General features: G+C 44.5%; 1 protein-coding gene across 2 annotated transcripts in view; it reads left to right on the top strand.

Moving 5' to 3' along the window:
- The window catches only part of LOC133949987 (tetratricopeptide repeat protein 28-like), a 119,807-nt gene that overhangs the window by 48,224 nt on the left and 55,071 nt on the right, over positions 1-16,512 (top strand). For both annotated transcript variants that reach the window (XM_062384127.1, XM_062384119.1), the window contains exons 2-4: positions 2,502-2,649; positions 9,188-9,460; positions 11,131-11,261. In XM_062384127.1, coding sequence (XP_062240111.1) covers positions 2,502-2,649; positions 9,188-9,460; positions 11,131-11,261 — 552 coding nt within the window. The remainder of the gene's footprint in view (positions 1-2,501; positions 2,650-9,187; positions 9,461-11,130; positions 11,262-16,512) is intronic.

Below are 16,512 nucleotides of genomic sequence, written 5' to 3'. Positions count from 1 at the left end.
GCCTTCTCCCTTTACTATACCTCTCTCATTTGCCTCTCTCTCTCTCTCTCTCTCTCTCTCGCTCTCTCTCTGTGTGACTAGAGGCGGTGCTAATCACTGTAGCAGCAGCTCTAAACAGATGCTGCTGTGTTTTTAGAGAAGATCCTGTTAAGTGTGAATTTTAAAACACATTTTTTTTGGAGTGGCAAAATCTTCCCCGGTAGCATAGCCCACCGACCGGTGTTGTACGCACGCATTCGGTGCTATACAGGCTTTTACCTAAATGTGTCAGCCTCAGTTTATCTGGAGCCCGTCACTCTCAGTGCTGCACTGATTTGGGATTCAACTACTGTTATGTAAATGCAAGTGAACCCTCTGTGCTATGTGCAGCTGGTTGAATTGACTTGTTGGATTATGCAAAAGCTGTGGTTATATTGTGTGTGTGTTTCTGTGTGCAGCCACATATGATCTGTTCTGAAGGCAGTGGGAGAATAATGGAGGGGAAAAAAATGTATTATGTTCTACGGCACATTGCTTCAGTCAGTTTTTGCCGCGGCGCTTTCTTCTTATGCATTTATTCTCAAGCATGTGTATTTTAATGCACTGTCTGCACTGTCTCCTCTTTCAGCCGTATATAGGAATGGAGTGGGTGAAATAAAAGGATTAAAGAAGATTCCAATTTTTCTTTGAGGGGAGCTTTATTTTATTCATCTGTTCTCTCAGCCTGGTCATCTCAGTCAGGGCACGCTGCTCAAGGCATTGAAAGAAAGACCTCTGGGAGAGCAGTCATATTGTGGGCTAAATCTAATCAAAGGAAGAAATGCTTTTAAATGTCTTTTGTTCCCTTGGGCGAAACGTTTGTGGGCCTCTCCGCTCAAACTCCACCGCCACTAGATGCAATTAATATTGAGCGGAAACCCGGGCCTGCACTCCCCTTATATCATAACAGTGTTGGAACAAAGGTTAATGCCTTGAATCTAATCTCTGTCCTCGTCATTTTCAATGAAGTTGTGATGCAAGCCTTGGGAGGTAGAGATGTTGAGGGGGGGGGGGGGCAGCGGGTCTGGAGAGATTGGTAATCAGCAGGGGGGTCGGACGGAAGCAAAATTAATTACGGGTCTCTATAAATTCCATGTCATGTCTCATTTTCCTTAATCCGTCCCGTCCCTCTCTCTTCCTCGTCGCGCTAACAGAGAAGACTAATGAAAAGGCCTCTTAGATACTAATGGCAAATTGGCCCTTGTGTCACTTTTGGAACTTGTGAGTGTGAGGAGGTGGCCAGACGGACTTCTGCTGCCCCCTCCCACACACACAACCACGCACACATGCACAGCCACACAAAACAGCTGGGTCAGGACTCTTAACTCCACAGACAGTCTGTCGTTTCTAAGCCTCACACAATGCTGGTCCCTCATTTTCACCCACGCCTCGCTCCTGTAATTGTGCGTTTCTGACACACAAACACAGCTAGGACTATTCTAAGAGACAGTTTGCTTTCTCTTGTTTTGGATTTAGTGTTTTGGATCGAGGACAATGAGCCGGATCTAGTTCCATCTCTCTTTGTTGCTGTTGTAAGACTGGACCGGAGTCAGGTTTTAACAACTCCCAGCAGATTATTGTCTGATCAGGCTTCAGACAAAAACATATTGAGTCACAAACTTTCCTGGTTGAAACCTTTTTTTCCTTCTTCTGGAGTATCCAAACAGACACGGTGCAGAAGAAGAGAAAAAAAGAACATTGTTATTGATGGAGCTTTGGATCCTAGGGACAGCGTCTGTTTTAGCTTTCAATCTGACGAATGCTCCAAAGCATTTGGTTCTCCCACAGAAAGATGCAGTGTGTCAGCAGCCGCATGCAGTTTATGTCTCACTTGTCCTGAATTATTTTTACCAGCAATAATGTGACTCACTCTGCTCTGTGAATAAATGACTGGATGTCAAATGTGTTTTGTGTTTGCCTGCCTGAAGATCCATTCACCTATCCAAAACATGACACCAGTGCACATCAGATGTAAAACTACGGAAAAACCAGAACCCGACCGGTTGTGGTATCATTCTACCACCGTGCACAATCTGAAGTATTTATGGGTGTTCTTTTATTGGACTACAGACAGACTTGACTATCTCTCTCTCATTCTCTTTTTCTTCCTCTGGACTTTTTCCCCCTGAACCCCAGCCATAGAGAAACCCAAGCACTATACTTTTGTGCAGCAAACCGAAATAATAATATATTGAACAGAAAAACAATAGTTGCTCCTGAGAAAGCAGCCAGCCGGAGTGTAACATGTGCATTTATGTAAAACGTATAATCCAATTAACAAGTACAAAAAAAGCCAGTGATCACACTATTATGGGAATAGAAAGGAGAGAGGTGCCATGTTCCGAAAACTACTCATGTGGAAAAAATGCAAATGGCGTGAAATGAGTGTGTCTGGTAATGTGTTTGTATAAAGCCCCATGCTGTGGCGCTACACTGGAGCCGCGATGACTCTTTAACTCCCTGTTGCCTCTCTCCCTCCACAGGCATACTTCCGACAGGGTGTTGCCCTTCAGTACCTCGGTCGCCATGCCGACGCTCTGGCCGCCTTCGCCTCCGGGTTGGCCCAAGACCCCAAGAGCCTGCAGCTCCTGGTGGGCATGATCGAAGCCGCCATGAAGTCACCACTACGAGGTAAGAAACTCGGCTGCTGGATGTTTTGTTTTAGTCATTCATTTATTTTATTAATAAACTGAACGTTCAACAATACATGTCTGTAACACTCACACAACCCGGACGGCATGCATCCAGGGGTCAATGCCATACAAGTTCATGGCTTACAAAAATATCATATTGGGAACGTACTTTCGGAGTTTATCCCTTTCATATTTAAAGATTAGGATTAGTTTAATGTAATTTTTCATCGCATCAAACATAATAAAGGGTGGCTAAGTAGCTAGGTTTTGATTTATTAATATGTGATTTAGAAAGTTACACAATCAGATTCATTATATGGTGTTGCTTTGGTTGGTTAGAAAGTAAGGAAAAGACAAAGAATTCAGAGGCTATATATGGAAGTAAATGTACAATTATCTTGTTAAATACCATAGTGGGGACAGGAACAAAACAAATAAAGTATCCTTTCTAGAGTCAGATGAAAGAAAGAGCAGTTCACATCAATGTCCTTTTATATATTATAAAAGAAAAGGGATCAAATCAATGAATCACGTTGAAAGTAATTTCCTTAACCTTATTTATAACAAGGTATTTGGAAGTTAGGTACCAGATTTTGTTCCAGTCTACATCTTCTGTCAGGTTATTCCAATAAGAAGCGCTATTTGAAAAAGAGTCTTATATAAAACATGTATTTCACATTTTATATATATATATATATATATACATATATATATATATATTTGAATCAATTTATTTCTAAATTCCATAGCCTTGCTTCTCAGTTTGGGAACAGGACTCGTTGATTTAACGGTCAGATTTTTCTCTCGCTAAAATCCCTGCGCTGGCTCTCATACCCGCCCTCGTTGTGGGTGTGTTAGCTTTATGTCTTTGAGTGTCCCTTACGGGTGGTTACTTTAATCGGGTTCATGCTCTCGCACCTTCCTCAGCTGTATACAGGCTTCCCATCGGTGTGCTTGAGGAAAAATGAGCAGAAGATCCATGGTCGACATGGATGAGCAAACTCAAGGATCTAAAGTTTTTTTTTTACATTATGGGAAAAAAACGTGAAATCAATAAAATAATCATTTTTTTAGAGGAAAAATTGTTTCGTCCAACAGTTACACCAGGATCCAGTGATAATAACATCAAATCAGAGACCACAGAGTTTCTAAGGAGCATTGAGGAGACTTTGTTAAAGACTAAAGTGTATTCTTTTGTATAGTAGGAATTCTATATTTATATAGAAATTCAGAATATGATATCAATAAATCGCTAGTATAAAGGAGCTGGATAACCTCATATATTCCACGTGCAAACCAGTTTTCCAAGAATAATGTTTTGTGTTTATATAAAATGTCTCTGTCACTCCATATGTAGTATCCGTGAAGAGAAACATTATGTTTATAGATGAAGGACCGGGAAAGATGCATTTGTTTGTGGAAACGTGACGTCTTTAATAGGATTTTTTCAACATTGCAGTTGCAAATCCAAACACATTTTGAAAGCCTCCATGTTTAGAGAACAAGCAGTTGGGATTGAAATACCAAAATGAGTTTTTACTGTGTTTGCGTTGACAGCGTGTTCATGCGTATGTGGGTGTCTCCGTCTCCCTGCTGCAGCAGCTCCACATGTTTTCTCCTCCAGCTACCTAAAAGCCTGTTACATAGATAATCCTCACACTCAGTCAGTCAATAAGCGTGTCGGGGTGACTTTACCTGTCACTTTCTTTTTTTTCTTCACCCGGTGGCCAGGCGGTCCATTCTCTCCATCAGTCCTTCTTTCTGCCTCTGGGACTGACTGCTGGTGTCAAGCACTTACCTCCGGACTCTGAGGCCTGACGCCTGCAGCTTCAGCATATCTTATTGTCAGTCGGGCCGATCACACGCACAGATAGGCCGTTATCTTAATGAGCATCCAACACTAATGCCATTGTCTGTCTGCCCCCCCTGTGTAAGCCTTTCTCCCACAGCTGAGTGGATTTATAAGTGGCACATTCAAGCCAGGATTGTTGCTAAAATGTTTTCTTTTTTTTCTGTTATGCATTATCGTCCGTTGTATCAGCCAAGTGCATTGACCTGATTGTCCTGTGAGTCATCAGCATGGGCCGGCTTAATGAGCCTCAAAACAAACCTGGCAGTAATTTCACTTCAGATGACCACTGCGGAGGATTTAATATGCCTCAGATGTGGCTGGCAGCGACTGCCAGCACAGACTGAGTCACCCTGCTGTCTTACTTTGTCGTCTTCCAATCCAAACCGTGCTGAAAACAGCGCCTTGTTTTATAATTCAAAATTTACTGAACTGTACAATGAGATCAGCAGCTCTGAAGGGCTTTGTTCTGCGAGGAATCTGTTTTTTCTTTGATTGAATACAGGGCTCCTCTGAATATTCTCGCTAAAATGCAGAAGGGGGAAAAAACGAGTTATGAAAAGAGAAAAAAGAATGGAGGCCCCATCTGAGCACAACAGAGTATATAAGCCTGTCACTGGAACCAAGACAAGAAAAGGGTTTGGGTGTGAGCCCAGGCCCGTGCATTATGGACCAGAATGGGTCCTCCGAGTAGGGGGAAGACCCAACATTTAGCCCGAGCCATTTAATCTCTTAATTGTTTACCCTGTTTCCCACTGTGCCATGCAACCATCAGAGAACCTAATCCAAGGTGTGTTGAAGAGAGGTAGCTAGGTCAAAGGATTAAGAGCAATGATCCTCTCAGAGGGCTCCTGGCACAGGGGGACGATAATCAATGTTACGCCAGCAAACAGGGGAGGATAATCAGTGTTACTCAGCCAAAGTCCCCTGATAAGTAAAAGGTAGGCGAGCATTGCTTTCTGTCCTTCAAGGCGAAGAGCCTCACATTCCTGACATCCTTGTTTATCCCAGCGCACACTCGTGCCAGGATCCAGCTCTCAGAGAAGCTCTCCCACTAATTTTATTGGACTTAAGCAACACCCAACAAGACTTAAAGTGGCTCTTTACTTTGAAGCAAAAATATAGCAAACCCACAGATACATCATACAACTGTACTGGAAGGGGTTTTTAACCTGATTGTTTTGGGTTTGTAAGGACATTGTAATTACATTGAAAAGCTGTAATCCCTTTGTAATTACACTTAAATCTCTTATAGCAGGTCTGTAAACACAAAGTTGTTCCCTTCTGTGAATAAACTCAATGTTGCTGCCATGTTGCCAAGAAAGAGCCGATTCGATCAAGCTGTGATTGCACTGCTCGGTTATCTCACTCATTTATCATGCCACCAAACATCTCGACACACTGTCATGTTCTCACTCGTCCCAGAGCACCTTTGTGTTTATTTTTTGCCTGAGAGCAAAGCGATCCAGCTGATTGCATTCCTACCAAAACAGGCGGATAAATAAATCAGGATACAGGAAGACAAATAACGAACCTGAGAGAACAATATCACGGCATACGTCTTCAAGGACTGAGTGTGTTGTGACTCCTTCAAATCTTGTTTCCACAGTAACTTTAATATTATATAATTCCCCAAATTCTACTGTGTTATATAAAACTCAACCATTTCTTTCAGCGACACACACGCACGCACAAGCAAACAAAACACACACACTCACACGCTGCTCCTAGTATAGATCAAGGTTCCTTCTCATTAGTGCAGATGCACACAGATGTTGTGCTCTCCTGTGACTCACACTGTATTCCCCACAACAAACTGGAAGCTGGCGCGGCCTCACCTCCCTCTCCGTACTGTATCTGTGTCTCTCCGTCTGCCACGTCCCATCACGCTGGCAGCAGCTTTTCCTCCGATATCAGCGTTCTCCATCTGTGTCATAGACTGCGCTGCGGGAAATCTGCCTCTCACAGTTTTCATATATTGGAAGCTGTGTTTTAGTATGGATGTATTCACATGGGTAATATTCTTACCATTCATCCCCCTCCAGCTCCGTCTCCCCTTCATCTGCTTGGGGCCAGAGAGAGTGCAAAGGCTCGTTTAGCTGTTAATTACTGAATTGTTTCCCACATATGCTGAAAAGGGTTTTCACTGGCAGATCTCTGCAGATAAACCATAGAGGAGATGGTTTCACAGGGTCGCAGTTATTGACCCAGGCTTGATCATTTGCAGTTGAAAAGATTGTCCTTTAACTGCAGGGTCTGGACACTGTGTTTAATGGCATCTGTCCTGCTGAGGTGCCTTCGAGCAAAGTGATTTTGTTTAACAGAGCCGGACCAATGTGAACTAGAGATGTTCTGATAGAATTTTCCCTTCCTGATGCCGATAGAAATCCCTTGACTTTGTGAAACAGCCGATACAAAGTACTGATGTGTTACCAGTGCATTCAAAAAAATAACAATTTAAACAACCCATATCTGTATGCTACTAGCCCTTTATGGAAGTGATGATTGCTCTCCTTGTTGTAAGGTCTGGCTCAGGTTAAACCCTTTTGAAAAACAAATTCATAGAGAGAATGAATGCCACAAAAGTTATTGTATTATCTAGTGTGGCGGAACTGAAAAACTACACAAGCACACAGTGTTGAAGTGGTGAAGGGATTTCCAGGAAAAGATAATTACATTTTTATGTGGGTGAAACTAGAGTTTGGTATCAGTACCAGACCATCAATAATAAGAGGCTTTCAGAGACAGATGGATACCAGCGTTCATGTTCTTGCAAATATGTGCCAATATGAAAAGTGTTCTTTTACAGAATATATAATGCAGAAAATATGGGTTCATTTCAGTCATTGAAATTATATTATTATTAATTCGCATGAATACCAGGGATAGAATTGAAAGAATATTTAAAGTTTTTCAGTATTTTTTTTTTCTTTTCAGTACTTTACAAAAGTCCCACTTGGATTTGTCCTCATAAACAGGAGGGAGACTCCATGCCTAGTGTCTCAATTCACAGCATAGGTGAGGTAGAATACAGAATAACTGTGTGGTACGTTACAGGTTCACATATTTATTTTCTCTTATAAGACAAAGGGTAGAAATGATCTCTGTTATAACTCTCTATTTGCTGTGTGCATGTCAATGAGGTACAAGGTTGTAAGTCTTGTTTTATATCTTGATACAAGGCCCAGTAAATACTAGCCTCAGCATTTGACTGTGTGTTTGTGTGTGGGTGTGTGTGCGTGCATGTAAAACAACACACTGAGATGTTGTCATAACTACCATGCTTATGAATGCAGCAGCCGTCACACCTTTTTAAAAAAGCATTCTCTGTGTTTGATTTATGACTCAGCTCTCCGTGTCACTTTGAAGGCGATTATAAGCTATGAATGGATATTATATGCACACGCTGTCTCTGTAAGCACGACATTCTGCCAAGTGCTGGAACACAAGCGATGCTCTTGAAAGAGCATCATCAGTTATGCTTCTGAGTGCTTGTGTGTGGAAGCAGCTCATATTGTGTGTGTGTGTGTGTGTGTGTGTGTGTGTGTGTGTGTGTGTGTGTGTGTGTGTGTGTGTGTGTGTGTGTGTGTGTGTGTGTGTGTGTGTGTGTGTGTGTGTGTGTGTGTGTGTGTGTGTGTGTGTGTGTGTGTGTGTGTGTGTGTGTTTGTGTTTGTGTTTTCGAAGAACTGTTATAGATATTTTGACTGGGAACTTGTTGCTGCTACATGTTTGTCTACACAAATGAAAGTTACTACACTCACACACGGCAGGTTCGTGCAGGCACAGTAATACAATGTAGTCTTCTGTAAAGACTTCTGACCTAATTAGCAGCAGCTCTGCATGAAAGTATTTGCAAATCGAGGGCCATGAGAATTAAGTATCCCCTTGAAACACCCTATACATGAATACAAATATATAGTGACACACACAAATGCATGACAACACACACACACACACACACACACACACACACACACACACACACACACACACACACGGACACTTGGGTGTGCGTTTCTCCCCTTCCCTTCCTGTTGTTCGATGCCGGCGTCTGCCAGAGGGCTTTGTAATCTGGTGGGGCTGTGGATCCTGAGTCCCGCCGCGGCCCGCCATTGATTTATGTCATTGTGTGCGTTTTCAGCCTCTTCAAAGGTCACCTTGTGTCTCTCCTTCACTCTGCATTCCTCTGCCGCTGCTACTGTTGTGCATTAGCTGCATTAGTTTCCCCGTCACTCTTTCTTTAAAGTCTGTCTCGGAACCCACTCAGCCTCCTCCGTTCCCCCAAACAACCATATCAACTGACACGACGCGAAGTCAGAATCTCGCTGTGCGGTTTGCGAAGACAGTTGCCCACAATGGTCTAAACTTTATATGCAGCGCTGTTGAAAATTGCATGAGATTACCCGGTTCGGAGCGGATGGGAGAGCAAAATGGCTTCTATGTTGAGTTATTGTCAGTGAAAGGCGTCACTCAGCCAGGCTACAGGCTATGCTTATCCAGGCAGACAAAACACACCCATTACTGGAGAGAAGTGGAATCTAAAAATGACAGCAGTCATATTTGTAAACATCTAGCACTGTGCCCGCAATCAACGTCAGATATTGTTGTCAGCTGCCATGTCAGCACATGGTCATGTTTTAGAATCTGTTTTTAATCTCGGTTTTGCTCATGTCCCTCCTTTTCGCAGAGTCTCTCGAGCCCACCTATCAGCAGCTGCAAAAGATGAAGCTGGACAAGAGTCCCTTTGTGGTGGTGTCTGTGATTGGCCAGGAGCTGCTGACAGCAAGCCACCACACGGCTTCTGTTGTGGTGCTGGAAGCGGCTTTGAAGATCGGCACGTGCAGCCTCAAGCTCCGCGGCTCCGTCTTCTCTGCCCTCAGCAGCGCCCACTGGTCCCTGGGCAACACGGAGAAGAGCACCGGCTACATGCAGCAGGACTTAGAGGTGTCCAAGACCTTAGGTAAGAGGTCGGAACTCACTGGTGGAGAGGAAATGGTCATTATTTACTTGGTTATTTACTTTGTGTCCTAGAGCCAAATGTGTCATGTTGAGGTTGGTAATTTTGTCCAACAAAGATTTAAAGGGTCAAAAGATATGTAATTTTGAATACGATAAAACAGAGATAAACAAATCACAAGATTAATCCACATGAATATACTTTTTAGAACCATTCAGACAGATCTTAATTCGGCAGGTTTCTTCATCACTTAAGTAATGGCGTTACTATCGTCTAGAGCTTTTGGTTTGCTACTTCTCAAAATTAGAATGCTACCACACTAAATCAAGGCAGCTAGAACTGCACTCATTAGAGAAACCAGCGCTAAGGCCCAACACTACAGTCCCCTTAAATTTACGCAAAGATCAATGAATTTAAATGTAAAAAAAAAAAGCAGCATGTTAAAGAAAGAGAAGCCTTGATGCTCACCAAAATGGAAGGACATCCGTCACCGCCCATGTCCTATTCTTTCTGTGAGTTTCATGGAAATCCATTGGATTTTTCACGGAATTCATTAAAATTTGCATAATCCTGCTGACAAACAAACAAGCAAAAAAAACATCTAACAAACAAACAGCAAGGGAACAGAAAACATAACCTCCTTGTTGGAGGTAATAATATCGTAACCATTACATCAGCTAATCATCAGCATGTTTGCAGGATCATTTTGGCCACGCGATCGCTCGCATTTAGGTCAAAGCACTGCTTCATCTCAGCTGCCAGCAAGGCTGTAGATGCTTAGTCTTGTTCTTGTGTATCACAGAGAGAGCAGAATAACAGTGCAAATTATAAATGCTAGTGGAACCATGTAGCATAGGGGAAATACACTTTTAATCAGTATTTCACTAATCATCCCTTTGTTTCTTTGTGTTTCCCTGTTTTAGGGCATCTTGCATCAAACTATAAGGTGATTTAAAAATGCAAGAAAATCACAAAAATTGCTGTGAAATTAAGATAAGATATGATAAGACCTTTATTAGTGGCACTTGGGAAATATATCATGTTACAACCAATAAATACATTAAAAATATTTAAAAAGAGGGAACTATAACAAATAGAAAAGTAATTTGTGCAATTTAAACAGAACATATACAGTTTAAAATTGTGTATATATATGACATAAAAAATGCAACAATTTCCGAGCTGAACACTAGATGTTAGCTGTTGGAGTTATATGAAGAAGAAAGGAGGTTTAAAACTAAATAAAAGAAAATAAAAAACGGAGAGCAGTACTGACTGGCTCCATTCCTCTCACCCCCGCACAGTTTGACACATGACTGGGCAAAGCAGCTGGAGATAAGGAGCTCTGGTTCTCAGGTAGAGCACTGGCGCTTTACTCCGGCCCTGTCTGTGGGGCCTCTCTGTCAGGCAGAAATAATAAGGCTTGCCCCTCTCACCCTCTGGAGCATTGAGATCACCACTACCAGCTGTCAGGGAAGCCGCTCTACTGTGGAGAGCACACAACGGCCACTTTCCCTTTTAAGGGTGCAGTGGCATGTTGGTGGCGTCGATGTGGTTCATCACATCACAGTTTAACAGTGGTGGTGGTGGGATGATGTGAAATAAACACCAGCTGCTTTGTCATCACGTGGGCTGCCCGGTTGATGCTCTGTTTGGGGTTTTTCCCTCTCCAGGTGACCAAACAGGGGAATGCCGCGCTCATGGAAATCTGGGCTCGGCATTCTTCTCCAAGGGAAACTACCGTGAAGCGCTGACCAACCATCGCAACCAGCTGGTTCTGGCCATGAAGCTGAAGGACAGAGAGGTAAGGAGCACACGCACCTGATGGGTTTGAAAGCTGGGTTACTGCGGGCTTAAAACGGAGAGAGCACGCTAAGTGTCTTTGCGGAGGAAGGCGAAATGAGGTTACAAAGTTTTTACAGTTTTCTGTTTGTCTCAGAGTATCTTGTTGTAGGTGTGGGATTGTGCTGTGGCCAGCATTCTTCAGTTGTGGCTATTTAGAGGGTATCTGAAGGAGGAGTGTGAAGGACACCGAGACGCCGCTGCTCTTTGTCCGTCCCAAACAAAAGGATATCGGTGTAGGCGGTGTGGAGAACAGATGAAGGTGATGGGGAGGAGAGACAGAGGCAGGTGAAGGAGAGGCCAAGAGGACGGCCTCGGCAGCTGCATCACCGTATTATCAATGCAAACCGTTTATGTAGATTTATGCAGATGTTTATTCGGTTCATCTATCAGTAAGTCTGAGGCTGTGCTACCTCCTTTGGGCGCTATTCACACAGAACAGGTAGTGAATATGGACAAGAGAGAGTAAAGAGGAGATGGAGGGAGAAAGGTGAAGGAGAGGCAGAGACGAGTCAGACAGATTGATCTACTTTTCTGTATTGTTTGGTGCCCTCTTTCTCTCCCTCGCTCTGCCTCCTACTTTCCCTCTCAACCACTGTGGTCATTGTTGGAGGGAGGAGGAGGGTGGGGGGGGGGGGGCTTGGCGGCTGACAGGTGCTTGTTCTGACACAATTCCCGTCACACCCGGAGAAGAATGGTCGCCATTTCCCCCTCGCTCCTTATCCTTCCCCGGCAGGCCGACGGTGCTGCCTGTTTGTGTTGCCTGATATCAGGAGACATTCAAGCGGGCCAGACAAACGCCAAACACAATGTGCCGGGATGAAACCGACGCTTGAAGAATGAGGCCGGAGGTCCCCCTGACATCTCTCCCTCCCACAGCTGGAGCAGAGGTATGATTATGAGTCTGCGGACGCCAGTGCCGAGAACCTCTGTCATGTAATGAGGTTAGGGAGAGAGATGGGCTAAGACACGGAGAGGACACAGACAAGGTCCTCAGTGTCTGTTCGGAGGCTTGGACTGCTCTACTAGGTTGGCTGCAGCGATAATGGACTGATTGGACGTCTCAGGCTGCCAGTTGGCGTGCGGGTGTTTATACTGCGCGCCTGCTACCAGATCCAATACTTTTATGAGGTTTTTTTTGCACTTAATGGCGTTTTAAGACTTTGCAGAGGCGTATCACTATATCAGTATCAGGCAGCTGTAATCCACAGTACACCGCACTTTCAGCCACCGAGGCCTGTGCTGCTCACGTGTTGCCTCATGAATGAAAACAACACCCAAACTGCAGCTCCCCCACACGTACTGCATAAATGGCAAATGGCCCCCTCCTGAGTGCCAGAGTGTGCTGGTGCCCAGCTGAAGTCCTTGAGCTCCACAGAGTTGCATCATATACAAAACTGCCCCAATTGGCCCTGCACTCGACTCAACCCCCCCCCCCCCCCCCCCCCCCCTCCTCTTGTTCCTCTGAAGGCCCCCTAATCAGAGTCATATGTGTGTCACACCACCTGGTCTCCCTCAGAGCACACTAGAGCCGGGTGGATAGCTCATTACGGTTGGCCCTGTGTTTTTGTATCTGGATGTGGACTCTTTATCTGGCCTCTCTGAAGCTGAGGTCACTTCCTAGAGGCCAGGGGCAGGATGTTGTTTTCTGACTGGATTTCCAGTGAGCTGCCCCCAGTCCCTGAGCGTGGAGAGGACAGAACAGGGACCCGGACAGACGGTGTAGCGTTCATTCGGCTCCTCTGCGATGAAGGAATCTGAGCCATTATTTCAACTGAAACAAGTTTGATTAAAGTGCACCTCAGCTTCTGAGAATCACATCATAGTGACATTTTTGATCCAATAAAATGGGCCGGTGGAGAATGTGGCTTTGATATGACGTGGGGTGCGGTTTTTGATTCTGCTGAGCTTCAGGTTTTGATTGTGTGGGTAACAAATGTTGGAGGATGATAACAGGACCATTTAGTTGAACTCTATGAACTTGATACAGTTTTTTATGTAGGCTGTGCGTAACCAGTCTTTTCAGAACATCACGCCTATCTATTCCAATAAGTCTGTGCTCATCATGTTAATTGTCTGTTGGAAACTTCTTTCACTCTTTAAATAAATACTGACTTCCAGGTTAGGGTTTGGTTTGGAAAAGAGCTGCATAATGTTTCGAAACAGCTGTGATGTGCAATCTCAGAATGTCAAGTTAACTCCGACATGTCAGGCTGCAATATTTTGGTGCTTCAAACAAAGAAAATTAATAATTTACAGATTAGTCTGTCTGATTTTACATTACTGAAAACTCTGATATAGTTATTGGATACATGGAGTTAGTTGAGTGAGACGCAGGCTCTGCGTCCACAGTGAACCACCAATCAGAGTAACTCAGGATGAATTAATCAAATCAAATGCAAACAAACAAACACAACCTGCTAGTTATCGACAACAACGTGAAAATAAGCGAGGAACAAGAGCAAATCTCTCTGAATCTGAAGATTTACTAAATTGCTAAAAGAAAAGTCACGTCAGTTGTCGTCAATTGTGATGAGGATGAGATCTTTCGATTGCTCTTGTTTCTTGCCACATTGGAGGTCCCTGTGATGTTGTCGCCATGTTCCCCAGGTCACATCATGGAGCGACACTCGTGAGCAAGTTCAACTCAAGCCACACCGCTCTAATCATGTGACGTGCCTCACTCTCTTTAATCCTCTTTCACACACACCCTCCCAATTTGTCCGTCTGTTAAAACTGCAAAGATTTCCCATCTCTCTCTTTTGCTTCTTACTGCCTCTGCTGCCCTGTGTTACTGTTGGTGCCTGTTGGTTCAGTCCTTCCACCACCCCAACATCCACCTTTAGACTCTAACCGGGGGGGTTAAGATAATATCTCATCCCTCCCCATTATATCAATGTGAACATATAATGGCAAACACAGAGAAAATACTACACACCTGTAATAAACTGGAATGTCACCTGATCCCTTAATGGTAGCAATTTAATATTTGTCACCATGGGCCGTGTATGTGTTCAGCAGATGGAGTGGGTCATCCACAAAGCATAGAGTGGGCGGTTCGATGCCCAGTCTTCCCCATTTCACGTTCCCAAGTGTCTTTGGGCTAGATACTGAACCACAAACTGACCGTGGCAGTGTGTCTGTGATGTATAATAGAGAACAGACATAGATGCACTGTTTGAATATGTGTTTGAATAGGTGAATGGCAACACTGTAAACTAATACAGAACATTTACTGTTTTACTAGGCACCTTTAGTATCAGCCACTGCTGATGTAATAGTCATAGTGATTAAAGAACTACTAGTGAGTAGAGATGTAACTCAACACTGGTGTCCCACAAAAGTTCAGCCACTCGTCTCTGCTGCCGGCTGAGAAGTGGCCTCTGTGTGATGAAGGAGCAGAGAGAGAGAAAAGGCAGAGGTGAGTGTTCTCTATAAATCAAGAGGAAGTGCTGTACCTGGGTCCTGTTATATCAGGGAAGCAGCCATGTACGGGATCTCTTTTCATCTTCCAGTAATCTCTGTTGTGGCTCTTTACAGCACAGTGCAGCAAAGAAGCCAGGCACAGTGTTGTCCCATTACCTGTTCCACTGACCAGCGGACTATATGACAGTAATGAATCATTGTGAATCTGTCCAGGACACTCCTCTTAAAAGACAAAGAACTGGAAAAAAAGATAACATGAAAGAAAATAAGGCCGGGCTGGGGAAAGGCTTAAAAGAGCAAGCGCTCTGTCATCCGCGACTGGGACTGGGAACTGCGGTCCAAGCGAGTGAGATCATAGCCTGACGTGAAGTTAGTGTTTTTCTTTTAGTTTGCTGCCTTTGGAAATACTCTCAGCAGAGTTTCAGCTGCCATATATACTGCAGAACATAAATACACTTTCTAATCTCTCAAGCTGTGTCTCTTCCCCCCGATTTTTGTTTTTGACCCAGTTTCCACACCTGGCTTTATCCAAGGCCTGCCAGTAACCATCCTTAACAAAGGCCTCCTCTGTCATTTTCGAACAAAGCTGTTCAACTAGGTCTTTCCTCTCCACGCTCGCCTAGCTGTCCCCTCTGTCTGTGACGTTTTCATTTTAAAATAGTAGGTTTGACTAGAAGAGGTAACCCCTAATTTGGGGTGTTGAGTATTTAGGAGAAACTGAGGCGGGCTGGCAGCGGTGCGCTCTGTAATTATGTCTCGTGTGATGTAGAAAGAGTCTCCGCCGCGGACTCCCCCAACCCCAAGCTGAAGTGGAAATCACGATCAGGGAAAAGTAAAAAGGATACAAACAAAGTTTTTTTTTCCATATGCTCTGCAGTTCTACTCTGTCTCCTGCTGCTGTTCTTTTTTGCATTGCCTTTGTTTATCTATCCTCTCTCTGCCCCTCTCGCTCCCTCTGCCGAAAGGAATTTACTCAAACTTTGCACCCTTTCCTCTGAAAGTGACACGGACTATTTCATCATGGCTGTTTATCTTGCTGCTAGTTTGGGGCGGCATGGACCCGGCCGGACCCTCGCTGGTGTTCTGAGGCTGAGGGCTGAGAGATGAGGAAGGGGTGAGGAAGAGGGTGAAGTGTGGGTGTTCCTCTTGTCATGATCAGGGTTTGTCAGTGCTTGTCAGCACTCGGGCAGAGCAGAAGATCATTAAGGAGTCATTAAGATAGGGACGCGTGCCTCCGCCGCCTTTCATGGGGCTCATGTTAATGGAGGAGGGCAGAGGGTGGGACTCGGCACCCTTGTTCTTGTTTTCTTTAACCTCCCCTGCTGATTAAGGAGGAGGATTTGGGGATGATTAGAGGGGCTAATTTAGCTGAAAGCCTGGGTGGGGCCAGAAGGAGAACACTGTCCGACTAAATATAAAGCACCACTCGCTCACTGTGCACACTTAGTAGGGAAAGATAGTATCCGAGTGCACTCAGCTGTTGATACTGCAGTAAAACCACGATGAGCAGTAGTGCCACATATAGAACTACCTGCTTCCTCCTCGTTGCCGGTTGTGCTAGAGCGGGGCACAGAGCTGTCCACGGTGCAGCGGCTCTAACAGTCCGGCCAGCCCGCTGTGCCTTAATGACACTCAGACTCTGCTCGGCCCAGTGGTTTAGAACTGCTCTACAGCAGCTCGCTTTGCCATGAATCATGAGAGATGGACGGCAGGCATGAGCCAATGGGCCATGACCGGAGCTGGGGGAAAAAAAGGTGTGTGTATGTTCACAGACAAACACACTCCCA

The sequence above is a fragment of the Platichthys flesus genome, chromosome 3 (genome assembly GCF_949316205.1).
Source record: "Platichthys flesus chromosome 3, fPlaFle2.1, whole genome shotgun sequence".
NCBI classification, from domain to species: domain Eukaryota; kingdom Metazoa; phylum Chordata; class Actinopteri; order Pleuronectiformes; family Pleuronectidae; genus Platichthys; species Platichthys flesus.
This window is presented reverse-complemented; position numbering and strand designations above follow the sequence as displayed.